Source organism: Ambystoma mexicanum, chromosome 10 (genome assembly GCF_040938575.1).
Source record: "Ambystoma mexicanum isolate Mex_15411 chromosome 10, UKY_AmexF1_1, whole genome shotgun sequence".
NCBI lineage: Eukaryota > Metazoa > Chordata > Amphibia > Caudata > Ambystomatidae > Ambystoma > Ambystoma mexicanum.
The window spans coordinates 1353013633-1353041322 of NC_090932.1; the positions used below are offsets into that span (position 1 = coordinate 1353013633).

The following is a 27690-nucleotide window of genomic DNA, read 5'->3' on the forward strand; positions in this document are numbered from 1 at the left end:
TTAAATGAACTTATTTAGCGCACAGTCACCCAAGGACATCATGGCTGGCGCTAGAGAGAGAAGCAGTATCCCGAAGGAGGAATATTTAACCGAACAGATAAGTTCAAGATTTTCTAAAAACCCAGTGATTTTAAAGAGGTTTCATGGCCAGAGGTAGACTATTCCACAATTGAGCCGAGACCACTGAAAAGGCCTGGCCTCCGATGCGAGCGTGCCGGAAGGAAGGGACTACAAATAGACAGGCAGCCCCCGATCTTAGAGGCCGCGTGGGGCAGTAGCAGGTGAACTTGTCACGAAGATACTCAGCCCATTGATAGTGCAGGGCGCAATGCACCAGGCAGAGGGTCATGAAAACAATGCGCTGGTTGACGGGCAGCCAATGAAGCAAGCACAGAACCAGGGAGATGTGAGCTCCACAGGGAAAGCCAGTGGCCACCCGTGCAGCCATATTCTGAAGACGCTGAAGCCTCTGGGCTAAAGTCTCAGGTTCGGCAAGGTATAATGAATCGCAGTAGTCCAGACGACTTTGCGCTAGGGCCGCAACTACCGGGGGCGAAGAAGAGAAGGAATAAATGCCATAACCTTCTTTAAGATTTTAAGGTGAAAGTGGCGCGACTGACAGCCGCCACCTGTGCATCCATCGAGAGTGACACGGACACCACGATACTAGGTTCTTTACCTTATCAGTAGGAACCGGAAGGGGGCCAAGGAAAGAAGGCCAGAAAGCAGACACCCAGATTGCGAGATCGGGGGGAGAATCCACCACCAGCACTTCTGTCTTGTCTCCATTCAACTTCAGCCAATTGTGGTTCACCCATGCCCCCACGGGTAACTGGCGGGACAGCCCTAACAAGTGGAAGGACTATGGGCTAAATAGACTTGAAACACAAGGGGGAGGCGTCCTGCCACATATAATCATGTATTTACTAACATTTGAGTAAATTATACTTATTTAGTCCTGTTTTTAACTAAACAGGAATAACTGTGTCTACTATTATCCACATGTACAATGCTGAATTGAGTTCACACAGCTTTTATTCTTTAGCTAGTGACTGTTTTTTTTCTTTTTCAAAACATCTTTTTTCTTTTCATGAAGAATACTTTCTATTTACTCTTCAACTCTTTCTTTATCATTTTACAGTGCATTTAGTGGTGCATCAACATACAAATACAGACAACAAATTAATATAACACAAATCTCACAAAGAACAACTGTGTGTTTCACAGGAACAAAAACATATACGGCATAAAGAATGTAGCTTTTTGTTTGATTGGGGGTTATGTTCTATTCTCTCGACCTTTAAATGGTCACATATGTCAGGCGAAAGGGTGACCTAGCCATCTGTCTACGTCTAGAGGTGAATCGACAGCAATTGTAATTGTTAAGGGGATGCTATGACACTCGTTAAGTGATAGCATCCACTGGCGTTTCGGCAGGTTGATCAGTTAGCCGCCTTCTTGGGGCCAAGACAGGGTCTCCCTTGGCTGTATCATTCTATGGGGCTCTCTCAGGTGGAAGAGGCTGTAAGTCTCTTAAGTGTTTCTTCCTCGGGGCTCCCGACATAGGGTACTAACATGGAGTACTGATCATCCTAAGTGTAACGCCTCCATGCCCCCACGGCAGTCAGGCACTGGGACAAGCAAGACGACACCTCAGCCTGATCACGGTATAGCACCTGATGCCGAAGGAGCAGATGTGACACAAAAGAGGCCAGATGTAAATGTTGAAGAGAATGGGAGACAAGGCAGATCCCTGAGGGACGCCACAGCAGAGAGAAAAAAGCCCAGAAAGGAAAGGGGGAAGTGAGAGAGTTTGGGTTCGATTGGCCAGGAACGAGGCAGACCAAGTAAGCACCTGACCTGAGATCCCAACTTGGGCCAGTCGGGTGAGCAGGATGGGGTGGTCTATGGTGTCAAACGCTGCTAAAAGGTCTAAAAGGATCAGTGCCCAAGCCCCTCCAGCATCAGCCAGCCTGGCCATGTCATCTTGGACAGAGACCAGGACACACTTGGTCCCCGACCTGGCCTAAACCCAGATTGAGCAGTGTCAAAAAGATCAGTGGATTCCATAAAAGCAGAAAGCAGCGGAGAGACCAGTGACTCAAGGAGTTTCATAAAGAATTGTAGCAGTGAAATAGGGTGATAGTTGGAGAGTAACGGGTAACAGAGGGTCGAGTGAAGGCTTTTTAAGAAGAGGAATGCCAGTAGAAGCCTTAAGCTCCGGGGACTGATACCAGATTGACAAGAGTTATTGACTGCTTCTGTGATTTCACACAGCAGCCCAGGAAAGATATATCCTTCATCACAGCGAGAGGGATAGTATCAGATGGAGCCTCTGACTTAATATATTGCATAGCGGTTCATACAGCATCTTCAGTAAAAAAGAGGGAAGGATGACCAGTCTTCCGAGACTGACCGACGTATAGAAACGGGGAGGTCGGATGCAGGGGCAGATGTAGATATTTTAGTCGTAGCCTGTGCGATGTTAGTACGTATAGGATCGATTTTAGTGGTGAAGTATTGCGCCAGTGAGTCGCAAAGACCTTGTGTAGGACTAACAGAGGGCATGAGACTAGCATCCCGGCATGAGACTGGCATGAAACTAGCATCCTGGCCATCTGTTGTTCTCCTGCACATGTGGAGTTTGTGCCTGGCTGCTGACCATTCCATTAGGTAGGTGCACTTTCTGTGCATTACTGCACCTCCAGGGGAATTATTGAACCTGAAAAATCGAAATTTGAAAAAAAAAGAAAGAAAAATAGAGGAAATTTGCATAATAGTGTTGGAAAGGACGGTTTTATTTGGCATTTTCATCGTGCAGCCATTTTTTGAGCTTTTTAATACCTGGAGCTGTGTTGCTATTTTGAAAGCACACATTTTTTCCTACTATTGCTGCTTATTCGACTGTTTTTGGCCCTTTCAAGATGGCCGCCGTGGTTTTCTTTGTTGTGTAGGCAGGCTGTGCTGAACCACCTCTCCCTCTACTGCACTCACATTGGTTGCTGAGTGTTTTCTGACATCCAATCAGGGACCGGCAGGCTTCAGCCGGCCTGCTCAGCCAAGGCCCACTTCCAAGGCCCACTTCCAAGGCCCGCTTCCAAGACCCGCTTCCAAGACCCACTTCCAAGGCCCCTGTCTGCTCTCTGTCTGCTTCCGGAACGCTAATTGGGTCCTCCCTGCACCTTAACCACAATGATGCTGCCACCTCACTCCTCTAAGAAATCCGGACTGCCTTGACTTTGCCACCTCCAGAACTATGGGTTAGTTCCCTCCTTATGGACTCTCTCTACTGCCTTTGACGATCACTGTTCTTTCTGCTTGTTACTCCCATGTTGTCATCCTGCTGCACAGTGCTTCTTAAAACCCTTCGCTAACATCCGATTCCAAGATTGAAAAAGTCAAATCTTGCTGTTTTTGCTTTGTGCTAAAAAGACAAATCTTGATGCCCATTGCAAAATTCTCTGTATTTTGCTTGTATACTGTTTCTTCTCTGTAACTTGCCAGCCCAGTGACCTCACCACTCTCTTTTGTCCCACACCTACCTGCCTTAGCCACCCCAGTATCTCCATCCTCTCCTCAATTCCACCCCAATGGCGCTTTCTGTTTCTCCTATATTCTCCCACTGCTTCTCCATTGATTATCCTTCCCTTCTCCCTAAGTCCGGTAGGTAGAAGTTCAAAAAGGATATCTTGGCCTCTAACCCTGGTCTTCCTATCGCCGACACCTACTCCAATGCTTCCGCCAGGCAGACCCTTACCTACATCCTCTTTGTCGTTCCTTGACCAGATCTATGGACTCCTCATATGGTCTCTGTGCTCTGCCCTATCTGCTCCTTTCCCATTAATGGTGGCACTTGCTGGGAAGTTCTCATGGCTTCCTTCGACTCCTCTAAAGTCATCATTAATGTCTACTTAAATGGCACTGTCATGGTCCAAGGCCCTCAGGCCAATCTCCTCCTCTTTGAAAGGCGCTTCCCTCGCCTCATCAATTTCCTTTCATCTCCTGCTGTCCCCCCCTCTCCCCCCTTGGCTACCTTGCCCTCTCCCTCCTCCTCCTCCTCTGCCCCTCCTAGGGCTCTTTCTCCTCCGCAGGGCGTACATCTGATCTGTACCCCTCCTCGGAAGGTCTTTAAGGCTGGCAACCTTCTTCATATTGCCACTCTCAACTCTCGCTCTGCCGTCAAACACTCCTCTGACATCTGCCACCTCCTTGAAGAACTAGACCTTGATGTCCTTGGTCTTACTGAGACATGGTTCACGGCCAGCTCTGTCACAAGCTTTGACACTCTCCTCCCTGATGGCTACACGATCCTCTCGGCACCCAGATCCTCCCGGTCCGGTGGGGGAGTAGCCCTGATCTTTCCTGAGTGTATTCCTGCCTCTATCATTCCCACTCGGACCTACTCCTCTTTTGAATGCCTTGTCTGTAGGCTTTCTCTCTCGCCTACCCATTCTCTTACTGTCTTTACCATCTACCGTTTTCCTGGTCCAATCACCTCATTTCTCTCTGAGTGGGCAGACCTCTCCTCCTCCCTCCTGGCCTCTACCACTCAACTCCTCCTCCTCAGTGACCTAAATATACATTTAGACTCTCCTTGCTCCTCCTCTGTACTCTTCCGTGACCTCTGCGACTCCCTCTCCCTGTCCATCCTCCCCTCTGGCCCGACTCACTCTGCAGGGCACACACTCAATGTCTTGATCTCCTCTGACCTCCCCTTCTCCATCCCTCTGACCACTCCTCTCTCCTGGAGCGATCACTCCCTCCTCTCATCTCATCTCTCCCTCTCTTCCCCCCAAGCCAAGCCTACCCCAACACTGCCACCTACCTTCTCGGACATCCGGGCCATGAAGTGTGTGTCAGTTGAGGCTTTTGCCGCCACTTTCTCTCCCCCCTCCACCTTTGGCTGTCTCACATCCTGACACAGCCCTGTCTCTGCTCTACTCTTCAATTTCTGATACGCTTGATGCTCTTGCCCCTGTCATAAGGATCCGTTTGAAGTCCAAAGCCAAGTGCAATTCCTGGTATAACTCTGACCTAACTACACTTAAACGTAAGTGTAGGGCAGCTGAGAGGAAATGGAGGACTTCCTGTTCATCTTCTGACAAACTGGCCTGTTGCCTGCTACAAAGGCAATACCGACTCTCTGTCCTCACCAAGAAGAGAGTCCACATTCAAGCTCATGTCTCTTTGCGGCATCTAACAACTCGGCCAAACTCTTTAAAATCTGCAAGGAGCTGGCCAACCCTGCTGCAGTCTCTACCCCTCCTGTTGCCTCCCAAGCTCTTTGCAATGCCCTTGCCTCTCACTTCATTTAAAAAACCCAGTACATCCTGTCCACCCTCTCCACCCACACCCCTCCTCTTCCCTCTCTATCTGTGCTTGCTGGCCCTCCTTTAGCCACCCTCTGACCATCCTTCTCGTCCTTTCCTCTTTTCACCCCTGACGAGGTTGCTAGAAAAGTCCGATCTATGAAAGCCTCTTCAAAACAGGTTCATCCCTGTTCCTCTAAAACCATCAAGGACCACATTGAAACCCTCGCTCCGGCCCTTGCTGATTTTTGCAACCACTCGTTTGCCTCTGGATCCTTCCCCTCCCCTCTGAAGCACTCCTTTGTGCATCCTCTTCTCAAGAAACCCACAGCTGATCCTCCTTGTCCAGCTAACTATCGCCCAATTTCCATTACTCCCTTTCTGGGCAAACTCCTGGAAAAGTTGGCCATCTCTCAGCATAACCTTCATTCCAATTCTCTTGGCTGTCTCCATGACCAGCAGTCTGGCTTCAGAGCTGCGAAGCACGGAAACTGCTCTCCTGAACATCAGTGAAGATGTGCTCTCCAACCTTGACTCTAACATTACCTCTGTCCTCATCCTCCTCGATCTCTCTTCTGCCTTCGACACGGTCAACCATACCATCCTGCTCAACCGTCTCTGTGAAAACCTGGGTATCACTGATCAGGCTCTGGCCTGGCTGACCTCTTTTTTCTCAGATAGACCCTCCCAGGTCCAACTTCGGTCCTTCCTTACATCGATCTTCCTCTCTACCTGTGGTGTTCCCCAGGGGTCTAACCTCTCGCCTTGGCTTTTCAACCAATACCTGGCAACTCTCGCCCACTGCATTGCTATTTTCTGCTCCAATTTCCAGTGCTACGCTGACGACCCTCAACTCATTTTCAGGCTGCCCTCTGCCACCTCCTCTCCCTCTCTCATCTTTGATTGCCTAACTGCCATTGAAGATTGGTGTGCCGCCAATGACCTTTGTCTGAATGCCTGCAAGACGGAGATCCTCCTCATCAGCACACCTTCACCATCATTTCCCCTCACTCTCTGGCCGGCCTCCCTTTGCCCTCCTCCTACCCCCACCTGCGAGGCTAAGAACCTCGGGGTCATCTTTGACTCCACCCTTTTCCTTCTCCGCCCACATCTCTGAGGTCTCTAAAAAGTCAAATTTCCGACTGCACCTCCTCAGAGGTACTCTGCCTTTCCTCTCCTTCCCCCAGAAGCTCATGGTATCCCAAGCTCTGGTTCTCTCTAGCTTGGACTATTGTAACAGCCTCTTTCTAAATCTACCTGCCGCTACTCTCTGCCCTCTGCAACTAATCCAGAACAGGACTGCAAGACTGGTCTTTGGCCTCAAGCCCTGGGACCATATCTCTCCAGCTCTGAAATCTCTCCACTGGCTCCCAGTGGATGCAAGGATTAAATTCAAAACCCTCTGCATTGTCCACAAGGCTTTCTGGGGCCTGGGTCCAAAATACCTTCAGCTATCCCTCTGCAAATACCTCCCCTTTCGAGCTCTTCACCCCTCTACCGCCAACTCCCTCAGGGTCAGTCGTTTTTCTAAGAAATGAGCTGGGGGTAGATCTGTCTTCGGCTGGGGCCTCCCTCTGGAACAGCCTCCCTGCCACTCTAAAACTTGAGGAGAACCATCTCCGGTTCCAGATGCACCTCAAGACCTTCCTCTTTTCTTCTGCCTTTGCTCCCCATCTCCCCTGCTTATCTGTTCTCTCTTGGCACCGTGCACCTGGCCACCCTCTGTCCTTCGGGCCCAGATACCTGCTCATCCTGCCATCCTCCCGCACTGCCTCCGGGCCACACCTTGCACTGGGGTCTGTATCTGTACCCATACAGCCCCCCCCTTTTTCTTCATGCACTTATCAGACCTACCCTGTCTGCTGCCTTAAACCTAGCACTTGCAAATTTCTGGCTGTATTACCACTGTTTGTCGCCTTTATTATTTATTTATTGTTATTTATCTGTTCTCCTCTGCTTCGCACTTTCCACTTCTACCCCCTTCCATGCACTTTTCCCCTCCCCACCTCCCATGCACTTGGGCGTTCTCAATGTCACTGGGCCTAGTAAGATCGCTGTTTTGTTCTCCCCTGTTCCCCTCCCCTCCCTTGCCTTGTTGCGTTCTGAAACACTTGTGTACAAACGCAATAGAAATAAAATATCAATCAATCAATCAATCATCAGTGGAGAGAGATCTCACCACCGAGAAAAGGGTCTTAGTCTGACCAAGCGCAGATTCAATTTTCTGGGCATAGAAAGCCCTCTTAGCTGTCACAATAGCTGCTGCATAAGAAGTAGCACAGGATTTATAAAGACATCAAAGATTAGATTCATACGCTATCCGCCACTTTCGTTCAGCCTGGCGCAGCGTAAGATGTGCACTTTAAGAGTCTGAGTACCAAGGTTCCCTAGGCAATCTCTGAGGTTGAATGAGCCTGAGGGGCCACCTCATCAGCTTTCTCAAGCAACAACTAAGAGAGCCTAGACAGGTTAGTTGCCGTTACTTTGCTACATTTGTCTTTGACCAGTGAAACAAAAGTCGATAGATCAGCCAAACGCCAACACCCTTGCCATCATTTTGGATGAGCAGCCTTTTGCTGTATTTTGATCTTTTTTAGCACACATAGCACATATATTTTTATTTTTTTTGCATTTTTAGCACACACGGTCACATCCCGGGCACAGCTGGCCGTACCGCCTACTTGCACTTAAAAATGTCCAGTGTTGGTTGTCCTTAATCTATGTGTGGGGATGGGCCTTGAATCACCTTACCCATTAACAGGCCCACCACTTAGAGTACATAAAGCAAGCTTATTGTGCAAAAGCTCTGTGGAATGGTTAGATGGTGTTGCAGGACCAAACTAACCCAAGTCTCAATACAACACCAGTTGGCAGTTTATATACCTTTTGCAACAATTTAAAACACTCCAAGTTACTTTTTATTACTATCCAACCCAAACATGATTGGACATAACCTCTTCAAAGAAATCCCTTCTTTTCCCAATTCTTCCATTTTCATTGGCTAGGTTTATCTTCACTATTCTCTTCAGATGATATTCAAAACACACCTCTTCTTGGGATGTGTCCGTTGTAGGTCATGACGTTGGTGCATGGTTAAACATTAGTATTGAAAACCTAATTCATTGCTAGCAGTACCTGAAGTATGATTGCACATGGTCCTGCTGATGTATTTTGGCAAATAGAGGAAGGTCTGCATGAACAGGATTTTCTTTGAACTGCAGATTGCGATCTTCATTCCACAGACTCCTAGCTCCTTAAACAACCTAATTTATGCCTCCGCATCCAACCTCTTATGACCTGGAAAAACACTTAACCGGCAGACCCTGGCCTCGGACCTCATATTTTTTACCACCAAACAAATGACTAACCCCCTATAAAGATTTTAGTACAAAGGCAACATAACATCTGTTCCCCCGCTAGGTCTGTAAACCTTGCCCTGCTATGATCTTATTACTAGGTAACTAATTCTCTTTTCTGTCAAGAATGGCCCTGCTACTTGGGATGCATGTGCAGCAACTAACAGTGGAGAAAAGCACCCCATTGTATGGGTTTGTGTTTGTGTTGCATTTGCAGTTTTAATATTGTATCTTCCTACGTGCGTGGAGATCTAATATGTATACATTCTAATTAGTAAGCAACATAAATAACTCCATTTGATTCATGTGAATTTGCAACACTATCCCAGTTTGCTGCCACCCCCCCTGTCATCGATGTGTTGTGCACAACATGAATCCCTCATAATCTACAGGGGACCCTCCTTGACCACCGTGACATTCGTATGTCCACTTATGTATTGTCCCTGGTCACTGTTCCATTTACTGCCCTCCACGACCTGTTCATAATGTCCCCCAAACTCCCCCGCCCTTTGTAAGAAGCTCACTGCTTCCAGTCAAATCTGATTTCTTATCTATTTAACGTGCTTTTGTGATCAAAAGAGCATTGTTCCGCCTCAGGACTGCATTCATCATCTAAAATACTTTGCCATTGGTATGATCATGTTATCAACTTTAGACCACTACAACGTTCCCCCCATTTTTTTTTCTTTTTCTCATGTGTTCCTCCAGACTGACTTGTGGCTGAATAAGCTACATGTAATAACTAATGCATGCGAGTGTTTTCTGCATATTGTGTTGTATACCACGTGCTGCTATTTACAGCACAGGTAAGACCATTCTTAGAATACAGATCGGGCACGGTTTGTAAGGGTGCCACTGTTTCTTAGCATTTATACTAATGGCCTTTCATTTTAATTCTCCGGATGCCTGGTTCTTCTTGGCATATACACACACCTCCTGCGTGCTCACTGGCGAGCGTTCTTCACGTGTTTAATGCAAATGCTACTTATTACACAATGAACACTTTCGGTGCACGGACCAGGTTTCTGCTAACAGCCTTTAGACTTTCACATGCTCAAATTCCTGATCATTATTGGCTTACGGGTTACTTGTAGAGCATGCATGAATACATTCAAGCCTGACTTTGAGACTGCAAGGTTTTAAGTTCATCATGCCTGTGGTCGCTTACACTTTTTGGCCAGCCCCTGGTCATTTTTCTCTGGGTCGCGTCTATGGGCAAACCACTCTGCACACTTGTAGCTTTTCCCTGTTGGTAGAAGTGTATTTTCATTTGTTTGCCATAAGAAAGTATGTAGCAACCGATTCCTCCTTCTTTATTTTATGTTTCCGGCAGCCGCCAATGTCCTGTTCTTCGTGTATCTGAATTACATGTATGGTATGTACATCCTGTTAATTTCATTTGTAATTGGCAATTTCAATGCTTTATTTAAATTTGCAATTGGGAATTTCACTGCTTTATTTACATTTTTAATTTAACCTTATAATAATTGTAATCCATTGTTATTTGCATGAATAATCTATGACGTTGTGTTACAACTAACCTAATGGGTGTAATCATGTATGACTAGGTCAGCCGTGAACAAGACGCATGTCGAAACACGTGTCGGCTGAACATTCAATAGATTAAAGAACAAATTACATTATATTTTTCTGGCATTGAACCTTTGATTCTGTAAACTATTGTGGGCCAAGCGCATAATCCAGTCATACCACCTATTGTTTGATATCATCTACAAAGGGGTCACTGGGAGCACACCAGCATACCTGGGAGCTAAGCTCCACATATCTGGTGGTGCATTGTCATTGCGCAGAAAATCGACCAACCGTCTTGAATCGTAACTTTCCTGCAAAGTTAGGACCTGCAGAAAATCCTTCTCGTTTCGCACCGACCCTCTGGAACTGAATGTCTCTTGTCTCTAATCCACCCTGTGGTATCTGCTTGGAATGCCTCCACAATTCTCCAATTCCGCAAAGTTCTCAAAACATGGCTTTCTGACAAAGGACTGATTTGGATGGATGCACAGACTGGGGGTGCCCGGATGCTCCGGGACCCGGCGCCCCCGGGAAAGGTCATCTGTGCTGAAAGTCCCCATACTTTCAATGGGAAGTCTGAAAATGTTGTCCGCCCCTAAGGAAAATCAAGTCTACTCCCTGCTGACACACTGTCCGCAACTCACAGAACTGGGCTACTGTTAAGCCAGCCTTAATACTGGCTACCCACAACCTGTACAGCGCTTCACTGGTCTCGAGCTATGTCCCTGCGTTAAACAGTGAAATAATAATTGTATGCCTTAATTGAATAATGAATGCACATCTGTGTTGAGATCTGTGAAAGGCGACAGTAGTGATTTTGGAAGACGAAGCCTTGCCGGTCTTCTCTTGGAGGTTCATTTTAGTAATTTGACTGTCTAAAATCTTCCCTTGGTTGCATTGATTCTTCTGTACCAACAACGTATTTAAGTTCTACCGGGATCAGGGATAACAACTTTGGGTTTGTTTTGTAGTTGGGTGCTGTCTGCTTCGATCACCTTTAAAGATTTACTGAATTTCAGCCAAGATTCAAGTCCAGAGTTTGATTTCCTCTACACAGATATGAAATAAACAACCAGTGACATATTACAGTCTGGTACTATTAGAACTGTAGTTATAAATATTAAAATAATGTAAAAATGGAGTGTGCTAAAAATTGCAGGACTTGAGGAACATGGTTTGAGAGCTCTTTTTCAGAATATTTGTATGAAACAAGACCCTGAATTGAAGTAGTTTGATTTTAAAGGTGGGCAGTGGTTTATCTGCCTTACTACAGTCTGAATTGTTACACTGGTGTACAGCAGTAATCTACATGCAAAATAACTGCAGAAGAGAAAACATGTACCTATGGCTGAATGAGATTTGCATAGCGCAAGCAAGCAATGGATAGCTGTAAAAACAAGCCTTGTCAAAAAAAAAATGTCTTGTGTGGGCATGGGGTCTACATTTGCCATGATGCCATTACCTGGTCATAAAATGGCAACAGCTGTAAAATTATCTGAGTACTTGGGCATACGATGTCAGTGCCTGGCAAATAGATATCTAATATTTATATACGTAAGATAGCTCAGCGGTTGAGCGCTCACTACTGCGATGTGTGTGATCTGCAGGTTCGAATCCCGTCAAGGCCTGCCCAGCCTTTCATTCTTCCGAGGTTGATAAATGAGTACCAATTTCAGTTTGATGTTGTATGTAAATATGTTCTATGTAAAGCGCTTTGACAAAAGCGCTATATAAATAACACACCATTATCATAATATTTAACACAAGAAATAACTGTCAGCTTTGCCAGTGCTTTTTTGTAACAGGGCTTCACTGTGTTGGAGAAACGTGTTTACAAATCAAGTGACTGAAGGCAAATTTGCGTAAGACATTTTTATTACACCGGGAGCACGTTTACAGCTGCAAATGAGCCATTCACTCTCAAAAGACTCATAGAAATAACAATGGGAGGCCCTGTCCAGCGCAAAGCTGGATGTCACTGCATAAAAGAGCTCAAAGAAATCAGAGGGGGTGGGGGTGTTTTAGGCAGAAAGGGCCAGGTATCTGGTGGGAAAGGCCATTGGGATTCGCATGACCATGGCTAGTCAATGGGTGGGTGCATAACCCAAAAATGGCCACAGGCTGTATTGGTCCGTGCATCCCATTTCCAGCCTATCTGTAGTGCAATTTTTTAGTTTTGGCTTATAGTTGACGCTAAACCACCACCTAATATACAAAACAGAAAAGGGGAGCGTACAAGAAGCGAAATGCAGCACAGGAAGTCGAATTAATTTGCATTATCTTCCAACCTTTGGAGCGAGTTTCACATATATAGATCTCCGGAGATGTTTGTGAAACCAACATGCGTAAGTTAAAATTCTGACCGGGTACTTTCTACCTTTTATCTTTGCAGTGGTAGACCAAGTACCATTTAGTTGTGTAACAGCCGTTGGTATTTGCAATGCAATGATGATCGCCGATAAATGCTCCATATTCAGTTGTCTATAAAGGGCCAAACTTCGGCCTGATTTGGAGAGCAAGCAAAAGTAAGCACTCCCATTAGAGATATCTCCGTTAGTTTAAGGCCAGAGTGGTTGGTGTGCAGGTCCGCCCGATAGTTACATTCTGGGGATACCACTGTCCGGAAGTGATATTTCTATCGGGCACACGCCATTCGAATTGCTGCTCTTAATCCATGCCTTGAAATTGCTTCAAATTCTAGGGTTGGTTTGGGGGTTCGTGAGCTAAAAGTACGAAAGGACGTGTCTTTTAGTCAGGTACTTTAAGACCATGCTCGCGTCCACCGACTGGGCTATTAATACTTCCCATTCCACAAACAGTGCTTACAAATGAGTAAAACTAAAGCCGCTGTATGGGAAGCGCCGGCCTGAGAGTGTCGCCGGCGGGTATGACGACACAGGAAACCGCATTTACAAAGTACATGCTCTCCTAGGTTCCCGTGAAGGGTTGACAACCTGTTCAGAGCGAGGCCAACGTCCGAGTGTATAAAGGTAAAGTTTTCTTTTTGCAAAAAGGGAAATGACCTTTTGTGTGTAATACGTTTTCATGCCAAACAATGAAGATACGTTGTCCAGAGTAGCATGCTAATGTTGATATTCAGCGACTACCAGTTAGTTGGCTAGAACACCTTGTTTTTTGGAGAGGATGAACTGTTCTTTGTTTTAAAATAGCATCTTCAAACCAGATCAGGGTCGGAGATGAACGCCCTTAGTTTAACTGGTTTTGAGAAATTGTAACATTGTCAATGTAACCTTTATATTCACACATGAGAAGACTTTAATTTCCAGTATGCTTTCTAAAATATATAATACAAACTTTCTTTTAGACCCAATGCTGCCCTCTGGTGTAGTTTTTGTGTAATTTGTTTCCTTAAGAAGTTAGCGTCGCTGAACAAATACCTTTCTATCGCACATACTGAGCAACGGGTCTGAAAATAAAAAAAAGTCGCACGGAATACGAACATGTTAGAAGGGCGGGGCAAGGTTAGGCCACATTTCTTTATCCGATATTGTTTAAGAGGAATGGATTTGTAATCATTGTAATGTTTTATCTTTTAGGTTTGTCCAGGTGTACTATGGGAGAATAATCTAGAAACTGAAGTCTGGACAACATCGGTGGCTTCGGCAAACCTGGATGTGGGTAAGCGATCAGGATGCGTGTAACAATCAGGAGGCTGCTCCTGGGGATCAGCCTCGCGTTTGCACTAATGGCAGCTGTTCACATTGGCCAGCAAATGCTCGAATGTCAACAAATCCTTGACGTGAACCACTACAGGAAAATGAGACCTGAAAATGAACATCTTGTTATGATTGGATCAAACCACGTCGAATATCGGTACAGCAAAGAAATGCCGTTAATATTTATTGGTGGTGTACCGAGAAGCGGGACCACGTTAATGAGAGCCATGTTGGATGCACATCCTGACATCCGGTGTGGAGAGGAAACCCGCATCATCCCACGGTTGCTGGCAATGCGGCAGGCGTGGTCCAAATCTGGGCGTGAAAAAATGCGCCTGGATGAAGCGGGCGTCACCGACCAAGTATTGGACTCGGCCATGCAGGCGTTTATACTAGAAGTAATAGCCAAACATGGAGAACCAGCAAAATATTTATGTAACAAAGACCCCTTCACCCTGAAATCATCACTGTACCTCTCTAGAATATTTCCTAACGCAAAGTTTCTCTTAATGATACGCGATGGGCGTGCTTCAGTGCATTCCATGATCATCAGGAAGGTAACCATTGCTGGCTTTGATCTGAACAGTTATCGAGACTGCCTTACTAAGTGGAACAAGGCCATCGAGGTCATGTACTCTCAGTGCTTGGAAATTGGGCAAACCAAGTGCCTACCTGTTTTTTACGAACAATTGGTATTGCATCCCAAGCAGTCCTTGGAAATGATCATGACGTTTTTAGATATCTCCTGGAATGAGGCAGTTCTACATCACGAAGAACTCATTGGGAAGCCCGGAGGAGTATCACTTTCAAAGTAAGTTTGTTTGAAAACGAATATTCTTGTTTGTTATTTTCACATGTATTGAAGGTTTTTATGTACGGGATGTATCACTGAGTCGCTTCTATGGACTTACTGCTAACCGCTGCCCACTAACGCTGACACCCATGTGTTGCAGAAGTCCCGGAAGCCTGAGCCAAAAGGCCACTTGCATCTTGGACTCCAATGAACAATCTTGCATTGGCATCCAGGGGTTCCATGTAATAATGTCGCCACAAAAATCTCGCCATGCAAAAATATCGCCAAAAAATTGCCGTTTATTGTGGCGAAATTATTGCATGGAACATGCGGGGGACACCCCTGCAACCACCAAATAAATCTTTTTCTTTTTTAAATTATTATTTTTTTTTTTTTGCCCCTGTCCCCCCATATATATGGTCACCCATATAATATCGCTGCGACCTTTTCCCAGCAATATTATTTACGGCGACCATATATATGGGGATAATATTACCTGATACCCATCCAGGTAGCGGGGACGGCCTCCATAACTCACCAGTCTGGGCCAACAAGCCATACTCGTCATCTGCACCTAGGGTGCAGGAGAAACCTCATTGCTGCCCCCGCATCACCTACCCCACAAGAAGTTCCTGCTCCAGCCAAAACACTTCTCGCCCCTAGAGGCCAGGAAGCCATGCAAATGTCAAATGTTGCACTTTACCGATTCCTCCTAACATATCGGATCGCACAAATCTAGCCATATGAAAAACAAACCACCTGTACATTTACAGCTACATTGAGAAATTGCAATTGGTACAGTAATAGTTACTCTGCATTATGTCAATTTCCCTCCATTCTTGAATACGATCCTGCTGGTTCCAAACCAGAGCAGAAACTTGCAGAGTAAAGGGGAGGGTGCTCTGACATCGCCATCAGTCCTTTTCTTTGCCAGCATTCAACGATTGTTTAGCTACCAGCCCGTGACACAGTGAGAGGCTCCAGAGAAGTCCTCTCTGTACACCGTTGCCCCAGGAATGTTCTGTTCTGTTGGAACTAGTGTTTCATACTTCATTTTAGTCTTTCGTCCATGCCTCTGCCAGGATCCAGGACAAGTGGTGCCTGCGGTTGCACGAGGACTATTCCTGTGGGTACAGTTGCCACACATCAGGTCTTTTTGCCAGCCCCACTATGCCACCCACTCCTCTAAAGTCCAGTGGGCATTGATCGATCCCACCCATTTGGGTTAGATCCGTCTCTCTTCTCTTGGCCCAATCAACCATACCTTTGTAATTGCTCTCTGAGATGTGTAATGCCCATTTTGACTCCCACTCTAGCTCAAGAAGACAAATTAAGCTTCTCTGTTTCCACCGCTTATTCCCATACTTCTACCATCCCCCTTCAATGCTATGAAACAGCCTAACAGTTGTGTAAGGCACTATAGTGTTAAGAATGATGGCAAGGCGCGCACTATGGTTCCCAGTCAAGTTTTCCTGCTGTAGCAACACATTGTCTTCTCCTCCAAACGTTTTCTTGACTCATCAATCTTCAGGGAGGCTGTATTTCTTTTCCTTTACAGGTGTTTCAGGTTAATTCACATTGATGTCTCTTAGGATTCTGGTACTTTTGTTCTCGCACTTTTTCAATTGCAGGTGACTGGGAAACAACTCCCTTGATAGGGGAGGGGGAAAAGTGTGCAACTACATGTACCAGAAAAGGAAAAGAAACACAGCCTCCCTGATGATTGATAGAGTCAAGAAAACGTTTGGAGGAGAAGACTAACTGTTGCTTTAGCACGTAAATCTGACTGGGAATCAGAGTGCGTGCCTCATCTCCATTTCTTCTTAAAGTGTAAGGCACTATACAAGCAACCAAAACAGCACAAATGTATGTGGTCAATTGTACCACTCCATCAGTTGATCTGCATATTTGAACCTTTTGACTATGGTGAGGTGTATGATGCATTTCTTCATCTGCCATGACCTTCCGTTAGTGTGTGTGTACAGTGACCACTCCACTGCTGTGGATGGCCAAGTGCAGCCCCTCCCAACTCTCTTTGGGGCACTACAAGTCCTGCAAAACTCTGCGTTAAGTTGCTTTTTGGATCAAATGTCATCCGCTCACTCAATAGTGCCAATCTTCTTGGCTTGGTTGAGTCTTTGCATTTTCAAAAAATCTAAACTTTTAGATTCTTTGCAAACGCAAAGGATAGTAATGCCAGTCACCCTGCACAGTGTTGTACATGGTTTCGTGTTGATTGCAAAAATATCCTGACACGTGCGGAGCACTGTAGCAGTGAGACCTGTGAGTATGAAGTCACCTCCTACATTGTGTTAAATGGGCACGAATAGTTGCAGCACATGCACCACAAAGGACTCTCCTTGCCAGTCGCAAGCAAGCGCAGATTCTGTTCCCATTCCAAAGCCTAATTCTGAAGCAGCGAGAGTGCAAGATGAAGTGAGCACCCCTGTTGTGCTGCTTCCCCTGCCCATCTTCCTACCGCCTTGGAGCCACCACCGGAGGAAATCACCATTACTGAGATGTATATAGGGGGTCGCCTCGTAGAACTCACCAGAAAATTACAAATGTTGTCAAAAAGAGTGTACGGTGGTGCAAGAAGTAACAGTTTTATTCAGGGCCCCAGACGGAGCTGGTACAGCAAATTCAGAGAACGTGGAACTGAACTGCATGAAAATGTGCTGTCAAAGAATTCCCCTAAAGGTGAACACATTTCTAGAAGGCAAAATAATTGGCATTTGCGACCGTGTGACATAGCAAAAATCTCCCCAGACAGTAATGATTGGTCCTCACACTTTGGACCCATAGAGAACTACACAAATATTTAAAAAAACTGTGCGATTTCTCAGTGCTACCCTGCATCTTCTTTCTGGTGCCCCACAACTCTGTGATTCTGAAATTGCTGCAAACTCTGAACTGGTGTGCTTTTTTGTGCCTTCCACGCGGCACTTGCAAGATGGCCGCTGCTTTTTCAGGGCACTGAAGACAGTCCAAGTGCTTCCTTATCTGTTTACCTGCATGCCTATTCCTCATTGGGCAGCAGCATAAACTATCCTATTGGGGACCAGCAGGCTTTAGCCGCCCCCCCGCCCTCATTCAAAGGCCCACTTTCTAAGGCCCTGTCTGTTCCCCTGTCCATTGCCTGGCTGGGTCTGTTGGTCCTCTCACACCCACCCCCAATGTGCATATGGAGAGAACTCCATACATTCTGGACTTGGACTTCAAAACTATTGAATCATCTAACATTTCTGGGAGGTCAGTCCCTCAACCTAACTTAATCGGCCATCTTCCTCCACACGTGACTGTCCCGCCCTCAGCTGCTGCATGTGTTCTTATCACCCTGGTTTGTAAAACCGAATCTAGCTATTCTACTTGTGCCCATGTGCTGAATGTGTTTTCAAATGTTCTGCTGAATTTCAAATTTAGTTGTGCCTGCTTGCCTGTAATCCGTGATTAGTTCTGCAAAAAAAAAAAAACTATTAGCTGTGCCCAGTGGCTGCATTGTGTTTTCATTCTGTACTACCCTCTGTCTCCTCCCTTGTGCTCCCCTTCCTCCTTGTGCCTCAATACTTCAGACCTTTAAGTGTCCTCCTCACCACTGCAGTTAGCTATGTCTCGATCTCCTCTCTCCTATCTTCTCCAACTGCTTCGCTATCTCCTACCCTTCTCCTATCACTAAAACTGACCGGAAGAAACTTAAGAAGGACTTAATGGGCTCCAACCCAGGCCTTACTATTGCTCACACTTGTGTCACGGCTTCCGCCAGAGAGACTCTCACTGACATTCTTTTCTATGTTAACGCACCTGACCAATGGACTCGCTACATGGTCGGCTTTCTCTCTCTCCTATTGCCTCTTCTCCCATTAATGGTGGCACTCGCTTGGAGGTTCTTCTGGACCTCTTCGCCATTATTGTTTACTTTAATGGAACCATCGTGGTTGAGGGCCCTCAACCAAACCACCTTCTCTTCGACAGGCTCCTCCCTCGCCTGCTCCACATTGCCACCCTTAAAACTTGCTCCGCTGTAAAGCACTCGTCTTGACATTTGCAACCGTCTCAAACTCATGGATCTTGATGTGCTCGCCATCACTGAGACATGGTTCAAGGATACCTCCGTCACAAGCTTTGACCCTCTTCCCCCCTGAAGGCTACAAAATCCTTTCTGTGCCCAGGACAAAGAAGACAGGCGGTGGAGTAGCGCTGATCTTCCCTGAATGGATACTTGTGTCCATTATCCCAGCTCAAGCCTACTCCTCCTTCGAGTGTCTACTCTGCAGGCTCTCACGCTCTCCTAAATCTTCTCTCCTATTGGCCTTCTGGACAGCCCCTCTCTTTTCCTTTCGGAATGGGCTGACCTGGCCTCATCTCTACTATCCTCCTCCTCTCACTCCTCCTGCTTGATGATCTCAACATACATCTGCACTTTATTGACTCCTCGGGACCTTTCCTTAACCTATGTGACTCTCTCACTCTCTATCCTACCCTCTGGCTCCACTCACACCGCGGGCCACACATTGGATGATCTCATCTGCACTGACATCCCACTCTCTATCCCTCTCACTACCTCTCTTGGCCCGACCACTCTCTTCTATCAACACACCTGAAGCTCTCGTCTCCTCTTGTAGCAACATACCCCGCGCAGCACTCTCCTTCAAAGTCACCAGACCCATGAAAAAAGTGACAATGGCTACCTTTACCTCCACCTACTCTCCTCCTCCCATTCCTGCGGCTGACACCCACCCTGACACAGCCCTCACTAACCTTAATCTCTCTTATCTCCAACACTCTTGATACACTTGCCCCTGTCTTGAGGGTCCAACTGAAGCCTTCCAAAAAGTGCAACTCTTGGTAGGACTCGGATCTGGCTTCCCTTAAAAGCAAGTGTTGGGCAGCTGAGTGGAAATGGAATTAGTCGGGTGGACCATCTGACAAACTGGCCTGCCGCCTCTAACGGTTTATTGAGAAGCCACCCTCAACTCGGGGTGTTCCTTCCCTCCCCACTCAAGTGGTTGGTCAACAAACGGTTTAACATATTCTTTATTAGCCTTATATCAGACACATATCATGCCCCTTGTATCCCTCACCCCTAAGCTAACAATGTGACAAGAACCGGGCCGGTGTACGGGAAACATATTGGTATTTATTTAGATTAAAAATAATGGAAATTAGCATGAAAATGTCAAAAACACCACTTTATCCGTGACACACACAATCAACTTCTCTCGCCACAAATAAATCACACAAGTGAGTTAAAAAGAACACAGACAAAATTCTTTCTGTAAATTTCACTTCTAAAAATAATTACACTGATCAATAAAGAAGGCTCTTCTGTAATGTTGTGCGATTTTGATTTTCCTGCAGGCTTAAAAGGCTAGCAGGAGGATTTCAAGATTGGTAAAAAATATATATGGCAATTATAATTTCGCCCACACTTTTGGTTTAAAATAAACACAGGGTGATTTCTTGGCTTTGTTTTTCAGACGCATGCCCCCCACAGTCTCCCCACCTTGCTTTGATCTAGGTTGGGAAGACCGACAGCAAAATTGGAATGCTTTTGGGGAATTTTGGATTTCAGACCCCCTTTCTGAAAGATCTGTGTTTGGGAATCTGGATAAAAAAAGGGTTTGACTGATTTAAGAACAAAAACACCCGTCTTCCTTCTCTTCCTTAAAGAAGTCGGGGTCAGCTGGACAACAAGGATTACCTAATTAAACTATAGGCTATAGTTTTCAGCACACAGTGGGAAGTGAGATTTGTTAATTTCAAATTTTAACAAAATTCACCCCATAGTGTTCTGCCAAATGGGGAATTAAATTAATGTTTTTGGTTACATAGGCTAAGGATCTACACAGTTCCCCTCCACCCCCGCCCACTATAAAGGGGAAAGGATTCAAGGCAAGCAGACTCCCGCACCCCTCACCTTTTCTCGGGACACTCTGGAAAGATAGGGCAGGGGTGTGGTCACTGCATGTCAGAAGTCTGGCCGGGGAGCACAGGGCAAAAGCTATATTTCACAGTATGCACTGTAGATTAGGGGAGATTCCATAGGCAATGCTAACATATAACAGAAACAGGGTACATACCAAGCGGATCTGAGTTGAAACAGGTATTCACAGGAATTGCAGGTGCCGAAGCTCTCTGTAAACAAAGAGACAGAGAGAAAGCTAAAACAAGCAAATACACTGAGCAACACGGATCGATCAGAATAAAGGGTGTACTGGTATATATGGGGTCTCCAGGGATTAAGGAAAGCCCTTGGGATCGGTACCAGCAGATTACTCTTAACAACGGTCATACAGCAGCGTCACAAGTTAGGTGTGCCGAAGAAACTGTTGTACTCAGTGCAATGGCTAAACTGGAGACCATATACTGAGGCAGGTAAGACTTCAACGGACTAAGTTTTTCCATTGTCTGATCTGAACGGAGAACAACCAAGGGGTCACACTATAAACGGATTCCAAGTGGAGGCACAACAGTGGACCAAGATGTAATACAGGTAGAAAGCAGCGGTGAAAGAAATATTCAGGTACAGGACAGGATAGAGAAACAAAGTACAAAGCATGGAATATCAGTATACACAAGGCAAAGGACTAAGGCAAGATAGGTCGCTGCCAACACAGCGAATACGAGGGATTCAGGCAACTCAAGAGTATTTAATAACGGGCACTAGAACTATGGACTGAAGTCAGGAAATATTGCGGGCAAGGAACAAACGGGTAAACTTCAAAAGGCTGGGTTTGCAGAAAGAAAGAGAAAAGCAAGGCAGAAACAGGACGAGTCTTTGAAGCAGAAATGCTTACAGAAAACAAGATGTTTACAGAAAGTCAGAAAGGCAGAAAAGATTTCAGTTAAGAACTGAATGTCTTAAAAGGTATCAGAATTCAAAAGCTGGAAATCAAGGAAATGTTGAACAGGCAGGCTGCAAGGCAGGGAGCCCAGAGGAGCAGGGCAGAAGGCAAAAGCAGACTGGAGAGGGTGCTGCAAATAGCAACAGGATTCAAAAGCCAAAATGAGGATTTTCTGGAAAGGTAAAAAATTGGTACCGGGAGCACAAGCACAAACTCCCAGTGGAAACAGTTGTCAGTCAACTGCTTCTGTTCCAAGTGAGTTTATAAAGGCCCTCCCAGCCTGCAGGCCAACAGGGTGGAGCTGTTTGCAGTCTCCGGTAGCTGTGTTCAATTAAGCCCAGCCCTGGCTTCAGTAGCCTGCAGCAGTGGTTTCGAGGGGATTGTGTCCTCCGACGTATTCCACATCTTTGACCGTGATTACCACAGCTGTGCTGCTTCGGAAAACTTTTTCAGCGTAGGCGTCCTGCGTCTATGACGTCAATACGCTCCCTCGAGGACCTCCTTCGACGGTCGACGTCACCGAATGTTATATGTAGGACGCACGACCCCCTTAGCCTCAGTTCTGTTTTTTTCCACTAACGTGTTCGCTTCGGAATCTCAGCGCGCTTCGGTTCTCCTGTTGAATCGGTTCTTCTATCGTTGTTTGAGAATATGCCTTTGTCTTCTGCTACCCCGAAGTCGGGCTTCAAGAAGTGTCGAGACTGCGGTACCAAGATGTCCCTTACGAACCCAGACGACGTCTGCCTCTGGTGCCTCGGAGAGAGCCAAGCCACCAATGCCAGTCTTTGACGTCGAAGGACTTGAGGAAGAAGTTGTCGGTAAGTAGGGTTTCCAAACCCCGTAAATCGAAATCCGCTGGACATTCGACCGACGATTCGAGGGGCGACTCTCTGCGTCGGCGTAAGTCCAGGTTGTCTCGTTCTAGGAGTGGGTCGCGCCATTCCTCTGCCTCTTCGAGGCATTCGAGGAAGCACCGTCACTGGTCGCCTTCCCCGTCCTCGTCAGAGGACTCTGCCAGACGGCGAGTGGCTTGTCCCATGAAACACTCATCGCCGGCAGAATGGGGTGAAGTCCGCCGGCAGATGATGGCAATTTTCGAATCGCAGGGCACCGTTCCATCTGTGCCTTCAAGACAAGCCAGCAAGGAACACGCTAGAGCCACCGCTCGCACGTCTTCGGTCTTGGGCGGTTGGCGCGATCATCGGGAACCGTTGCGGTCCCAATCGGACAAGGATGATCGCCACCGTGTCTGCTCCAGGTCCCGGTCCTCGACGCTGTTGAGACCGTTGGAACCTGTGAGGCCTTCAAAGAAGGCATCGACGCCGGTGGCGCCATGTCTGTCGAGGGACTTGCTCAAGGCTCCGGTTCCGTCGAAGCCCTCGACGCCTTTTGAGGAAAATTTGCCAGAGGTGCCCCAGAGAGCTGTGGAAGCTCCGAGAAAGGAACTCAGCAAGTCTGTGCAGACTTTGTTTGATCCATTCTCTGTTCCTCCTCCCAAGGTGGACATGTTACAACCCTTGGAGTACATTTCAGAGGTGGAGGAAGGGTCTGATGAAGAGGGCGTTGTGCCTCCTGAGGTTCCTGGTGACCTGTTGTCTGGTCATAGCCAACTGGAAGACTTTTGTCAATATTTACATGACGCCAGTGGTCTTGATACCTCCTCGGAGGTTGAGTTTGGCAGGCCTGAGCCTGGTACACACGCTGACTCCTCATATAGGCGCCTCATGTCGAGGGTGACGGAGTATATGGGGTGGTCTGCTCCACCTGTGTATTTTCTGCAGGATGACCTGACAGATATATTGGACCAAGGTCCCCCCACTGACACGTTGTTGCCATTTCATATGGCCCTTACAAAGAAGGGCGGCGGCGGCTTGGACTGCTCCGGAGAGTCCAGACAGTGAATAAGTTGTTGCTGAAAAAATACTGCCCAGCCAGTGGTGACCCCTGCTACTTGTCTACACACCCTACTCTGGAGAGTTTGGTGGTGCAGGTGGCTACGGCCCCAGCAAAGCAGTCTGCGTATCCTACAATCCCTTCTGATGGGGACGACAAGCGCTTTGATGGTTGGGCGAAGAAGGTATTTTCTTCTGGGGGTATGGCTTTAAAGGCAGCCAACTCCGTTTGTGCCCTTGCAAGATTTACGCACACTCTGTGGAATTGTGTGTCATTGGCGGCTGAACATATTCCCAAAGGGGAGGAACGGGATGGTTTTCTTTCCCTCGTTCAGGATGGCAAGGATGCCATGTGTGGAACCGTTCATTCGGGTCTGGACGTGACAAACTGTGTCAGCTGGTCCATGGCGGTGAGCACCGTGATGCCCAGGTTTGCGTGGTTGCGGAAGTCGGGGTTTGCTTCTGAACATGCCCTTTGATGGTGTCCATCTTTTTGGCAGCAAGGCTGACAAGAGCCTTGAGAGGTTGCAGACCTCCAAAGCTGCAGTGAAGTCCTTGAGCGCTGCAGTACGTCAACCTATGCCTTTTCGTCCTAGGGGACAGCAATGGAGGGGAGGTTCCTTTCGATACTACTCTTCCTTTGGTAGATTGAGGGGAGCTGCCAGTCAAAGGGGCCTCCATAGGAGTACCAGAGGTGGAAAGCAAGGTACTCGAGGTGCCAAAGCCGCTCTGGCAGTTGCCTCCTTGTCCTCAGGAACTGCCACAGCAGCTTCCACTCAGCCATGAGGCCATGTCCCATGGTTCGCCAGTTGAGGGAAGGCTGGCGCAGCATCTTGTAGAATGGCGTGCCATTACCTCAGATGTGAGGGTTCTGGAGATCATAGCCCACGGCTACTGTCTTCCTTTCCAGCAGAGACCTCGCGACAATCCACCAGGGACGCTCTTTGAAGCATCCGGATCAGCTCCTTGCGCAGGAAATCCTATCCCTGCTAGAGAAAGGTGCCATAGAACTGGTACCTGTAGCGGAGAGGAACAAGGGATGGTATTCCCCATATTTTTCTATCCCGAAAAAAGACACAGGATTGAGACCCATCATGGACTTGGATGGTTTGAACAAGCTCCTCAGGAAGGACAAGTTCAAGATGGTTACTCTTTCTCAAGTCCTCCAGGCCCTTTAACTTCAGGATTGGTTGGTGTCTCTCGACCTCAAGGATGCTTACTTTCATGTGCCGATTCATCCCAAGCACAGGAAGTACTTGAGGTTTGCGGCTGGCAACTCGCATTTTCAGTTTCGGTTCCTGCCGTTCGGATTGACCTCCGCCCCGAGGGTCTTCGCCAAGCTGATGGTGGTGGTGGCAGCGCATCTCAGGAAAAGGGGATTGACATCTACCCCTACCTGGATGATTGGTTGATCAGGGCGTGCTCTCCCGATCAAGTCCTGGATCATCTGTATGTCACCTGCCACTCCCTTCACAAGCTAGGCTTCTCCCTCAACTTAAAGAAGTCTCATGTGACGCATACCCAGCGGCTCCAGTACATCGGAGCAGTGCTAGACAGATTCCTGGGCCAGTGTTCACCTCCCCAGGTGAGCGCTCATCACATTCTGCAGATGGTGGACAAATTTAAAAAACGTGCCCAGAGTCTCCTGGCGTTCGAGTTCTTGAGATTGCTTGGCCTCATGGCATCCTGCATTTTACTGGTGCCAGAGGCCAGGCTGCGGATGAGATCTCTGCAGTGGGCGCTCAAGATGCAGTGGTCACAGTTCTCCGGCAGGATGTCGGATCCCGTTCAGATTCCGCCCTTGGTCGCCCAGGACCTTCTGTGGTGGGCCGTCGAAGGAAATCTGTTAAAAGGGGCTCCGTTTTGGCAACCAATGCCGGAGGTGACGATCGTGATGGACGCATCCCTCACGGGTTGGGGAGCTCATGCCGACGAGCTGACAGCCAGCGGTCGTTGGTCTCCGTGGAGTCCAGACTCCACATCAATCTGTCAGAGCTGTGGGCTGTCAGGCTAGCCCTGAAGGCTTTTCTGCCGTCTTTGCAGGGGAAGAATGTCCTGATTATGACGGACAATACAGTGGCCGTGCACTTCCTCAACAAAAAGGGGGCGGCAGGGTCACTCCCACTGTGCAGGGAGGCGATGCAGCTCTGGTTCTGGGCCATCCAGCACGAAATTTCGAACTCGGCAGTTCATCTGGCTGGAGTCAAAAACGCGGCGGCAGACGCTCTGAGCAGGCAGGGCACGGTGTCTCACGAGTGGGAGCTGGCTTTGCTCTTTGGGGAACCCCACAAGTGGCTCTCTTTGCCACCAGTGTCAACCGGAAGTGCAAGAGATTCTGCTTGCAGGAATTTCCTCCAAGAGGAGCTTTAGGGGACATGTTCATAGTGGAGTGGTCCTTCCCACTGCTGTACGCGTTCCCTCCAGTCCCCGTCATTCTGCAGATGTTGCAGGTGTTGCGGAGGTTCAGTTCCCGGATGATCCTCATTTCTCCGGCATGGGCCAGGAGAGCATGGTACCCGGACCTTCTAGACATGTCCATCTGCTCTCCAAGTCGTCTTCCTTACCGAGACAATCTGCTCTCACGGGAGGGGGGTCGAGTTCTCCATCCAGAGGTCAAGTCACTCAGTCTTCATGCTTGGTATCTGAAAGGCTGAGATATAAGGATTGGGACCTCCCTGAAGACGTGATGGAGCTGTTGCTTTCGGTCAGAAGGTCTACAACGAAATCCCTGTACCGTTGCCGTTGGAGGAAGTTCTGCGACTGGTGCAGGGTACAGAATGTGGATCCTTTCCAATGTTCCATTCCTTTGGTTTTGTCTTTTTTGCTTTGTTTACCCCACAAGGGCATGTATGTGGGTACGATTAAGGGTTGCCTGGCGGCGCTGTCCATATTTAAGCGCACATCTGAGGAATGTTCTTATTTTAAAGTCCCTCCCTCAGTTTCTAAAAGGGCTAACTCATGTGTTTCCACCATCACCTTTCCAGGTGCCGGGGTGGGATTTGAATTTGGTTTTAAAGTTCCTGATGGGAGCTCAGTTTGAGCCCTTACATTCTTGTCCATTTAAGACTGTTGTCCTTTAAAAGTGTATTTTTAGTTGCGGTTACTTCCGCACGCAGAGTGAGTGAGTTGCAGGCACTTTCCGCCAAACCACCCTTCACTGTGTTCCCGAAGGACAGGGTTGTCCTTAGGGTACGGCCTTTCTTTCTTCCGAAGGTTGTGTCGGAATTCCATCTGTGCCAGAAGGTAATTCTTCCGGCATTCTATCCTCCTCCACATCTTGGTAAGGAAGAGGAGAGGCTCCGTAGGTTGGACCCTAGGAGAGCTTTGAGTTTCTATCTCTCACGGATGTCCCGGGTCAGAGTGGACTATCAACTCTTTATTGGTTACGCTGGAAGGCATTTAGGTCAGGCTGTTTCCAAGCAGACCTTGTCTAGATGGATCATTTTGACAATCTCCGAGTGTTATCGTTTGGCGGGACAGGACCCTCCAGTAGGCTTACAGGCTCATTCTACTAGGGGTATGGCTGCCTCCAATGCACTACAGAGGGGTGTTCTGATGCGCAATATTTGCAAAGCAGCCACATGGGCCTCTGTCCATACTTTTGTGAAACATTATTCCCTGGACTCTATCGAGGGGCAAGATTTAGCCTTTGGTAAGGCAGTCCTCTATTCTGCAGTTTGATTGGGCATTCTAAAAATGTCTAAATTCGTTTCCCATCTCCTTACATTGGTACTGCTTTGGGAGTCTGTAAAAGATGTGGAATACGTCAGAGGAGGACACAATCCCTTCGAAAAACAAGTTACTTTCTTACCTGGTAACGTTTGTTCGATGGGATGTTCCTCCGACGTATTCCACATCGTACCCTCCATACCTACCTCTCTACAGAATTTCGTATGCAATAGCAGCTTCTGTTTCCGCAAGGCTTTCTGTAGTAATACTCGCAGGAGATTGGTGCCACACGTTCTGGGGGAAAAAAACTACAACTCATGCTACGGGCGTCCTACATATTACATCCGGTGATGTCGACCGTCGGAGGAGGTCCTCGAGGGAGCGTATCGACGTCATTGACGCAGGACGCCAATGCCGAAAATGTTTTCCGAAGCAGCACAGCTATGGTAATCGCTGTCAAAGATGTGGAATACGTCAGAGGAACATCCCATCGAAAGAACGTTACCAGATAAGAAAGTAACTTGTTCTTCTAATTAAGGGCTCTCCAGCTCTCTGCAGCCTAGCCTGCAGTAGCTTGGAACAGGTGAATGCAATCGGGTCCTCTGCAGCTTTTAGT

General features: G+C 47.4%; 1 protein-coding gene across 1 annotated transcript in view; it reads left to right on the forward strand.

Annotated features, from left to right (window-relative positions):
* Nucleotides 1–27690, forward strand: part of TPST2 (tyrosylprotein sulfotransferase 2) — a 569298-nt gene that overhangs the window by 248964 nt on the left and 292644 nt on the right. The window contains exon 3 of the mRNA XM_069619371.1: nt 13756–14686. Coding sequence (XP_069475472.1) covers nt 13851–14686 — 836 coding nt within the window. The 5' untranslated portion in view covers nt 13756–13850. The remainder of the gene's footprint in view (nt 1–13755; nt 14687–27690) is intronic.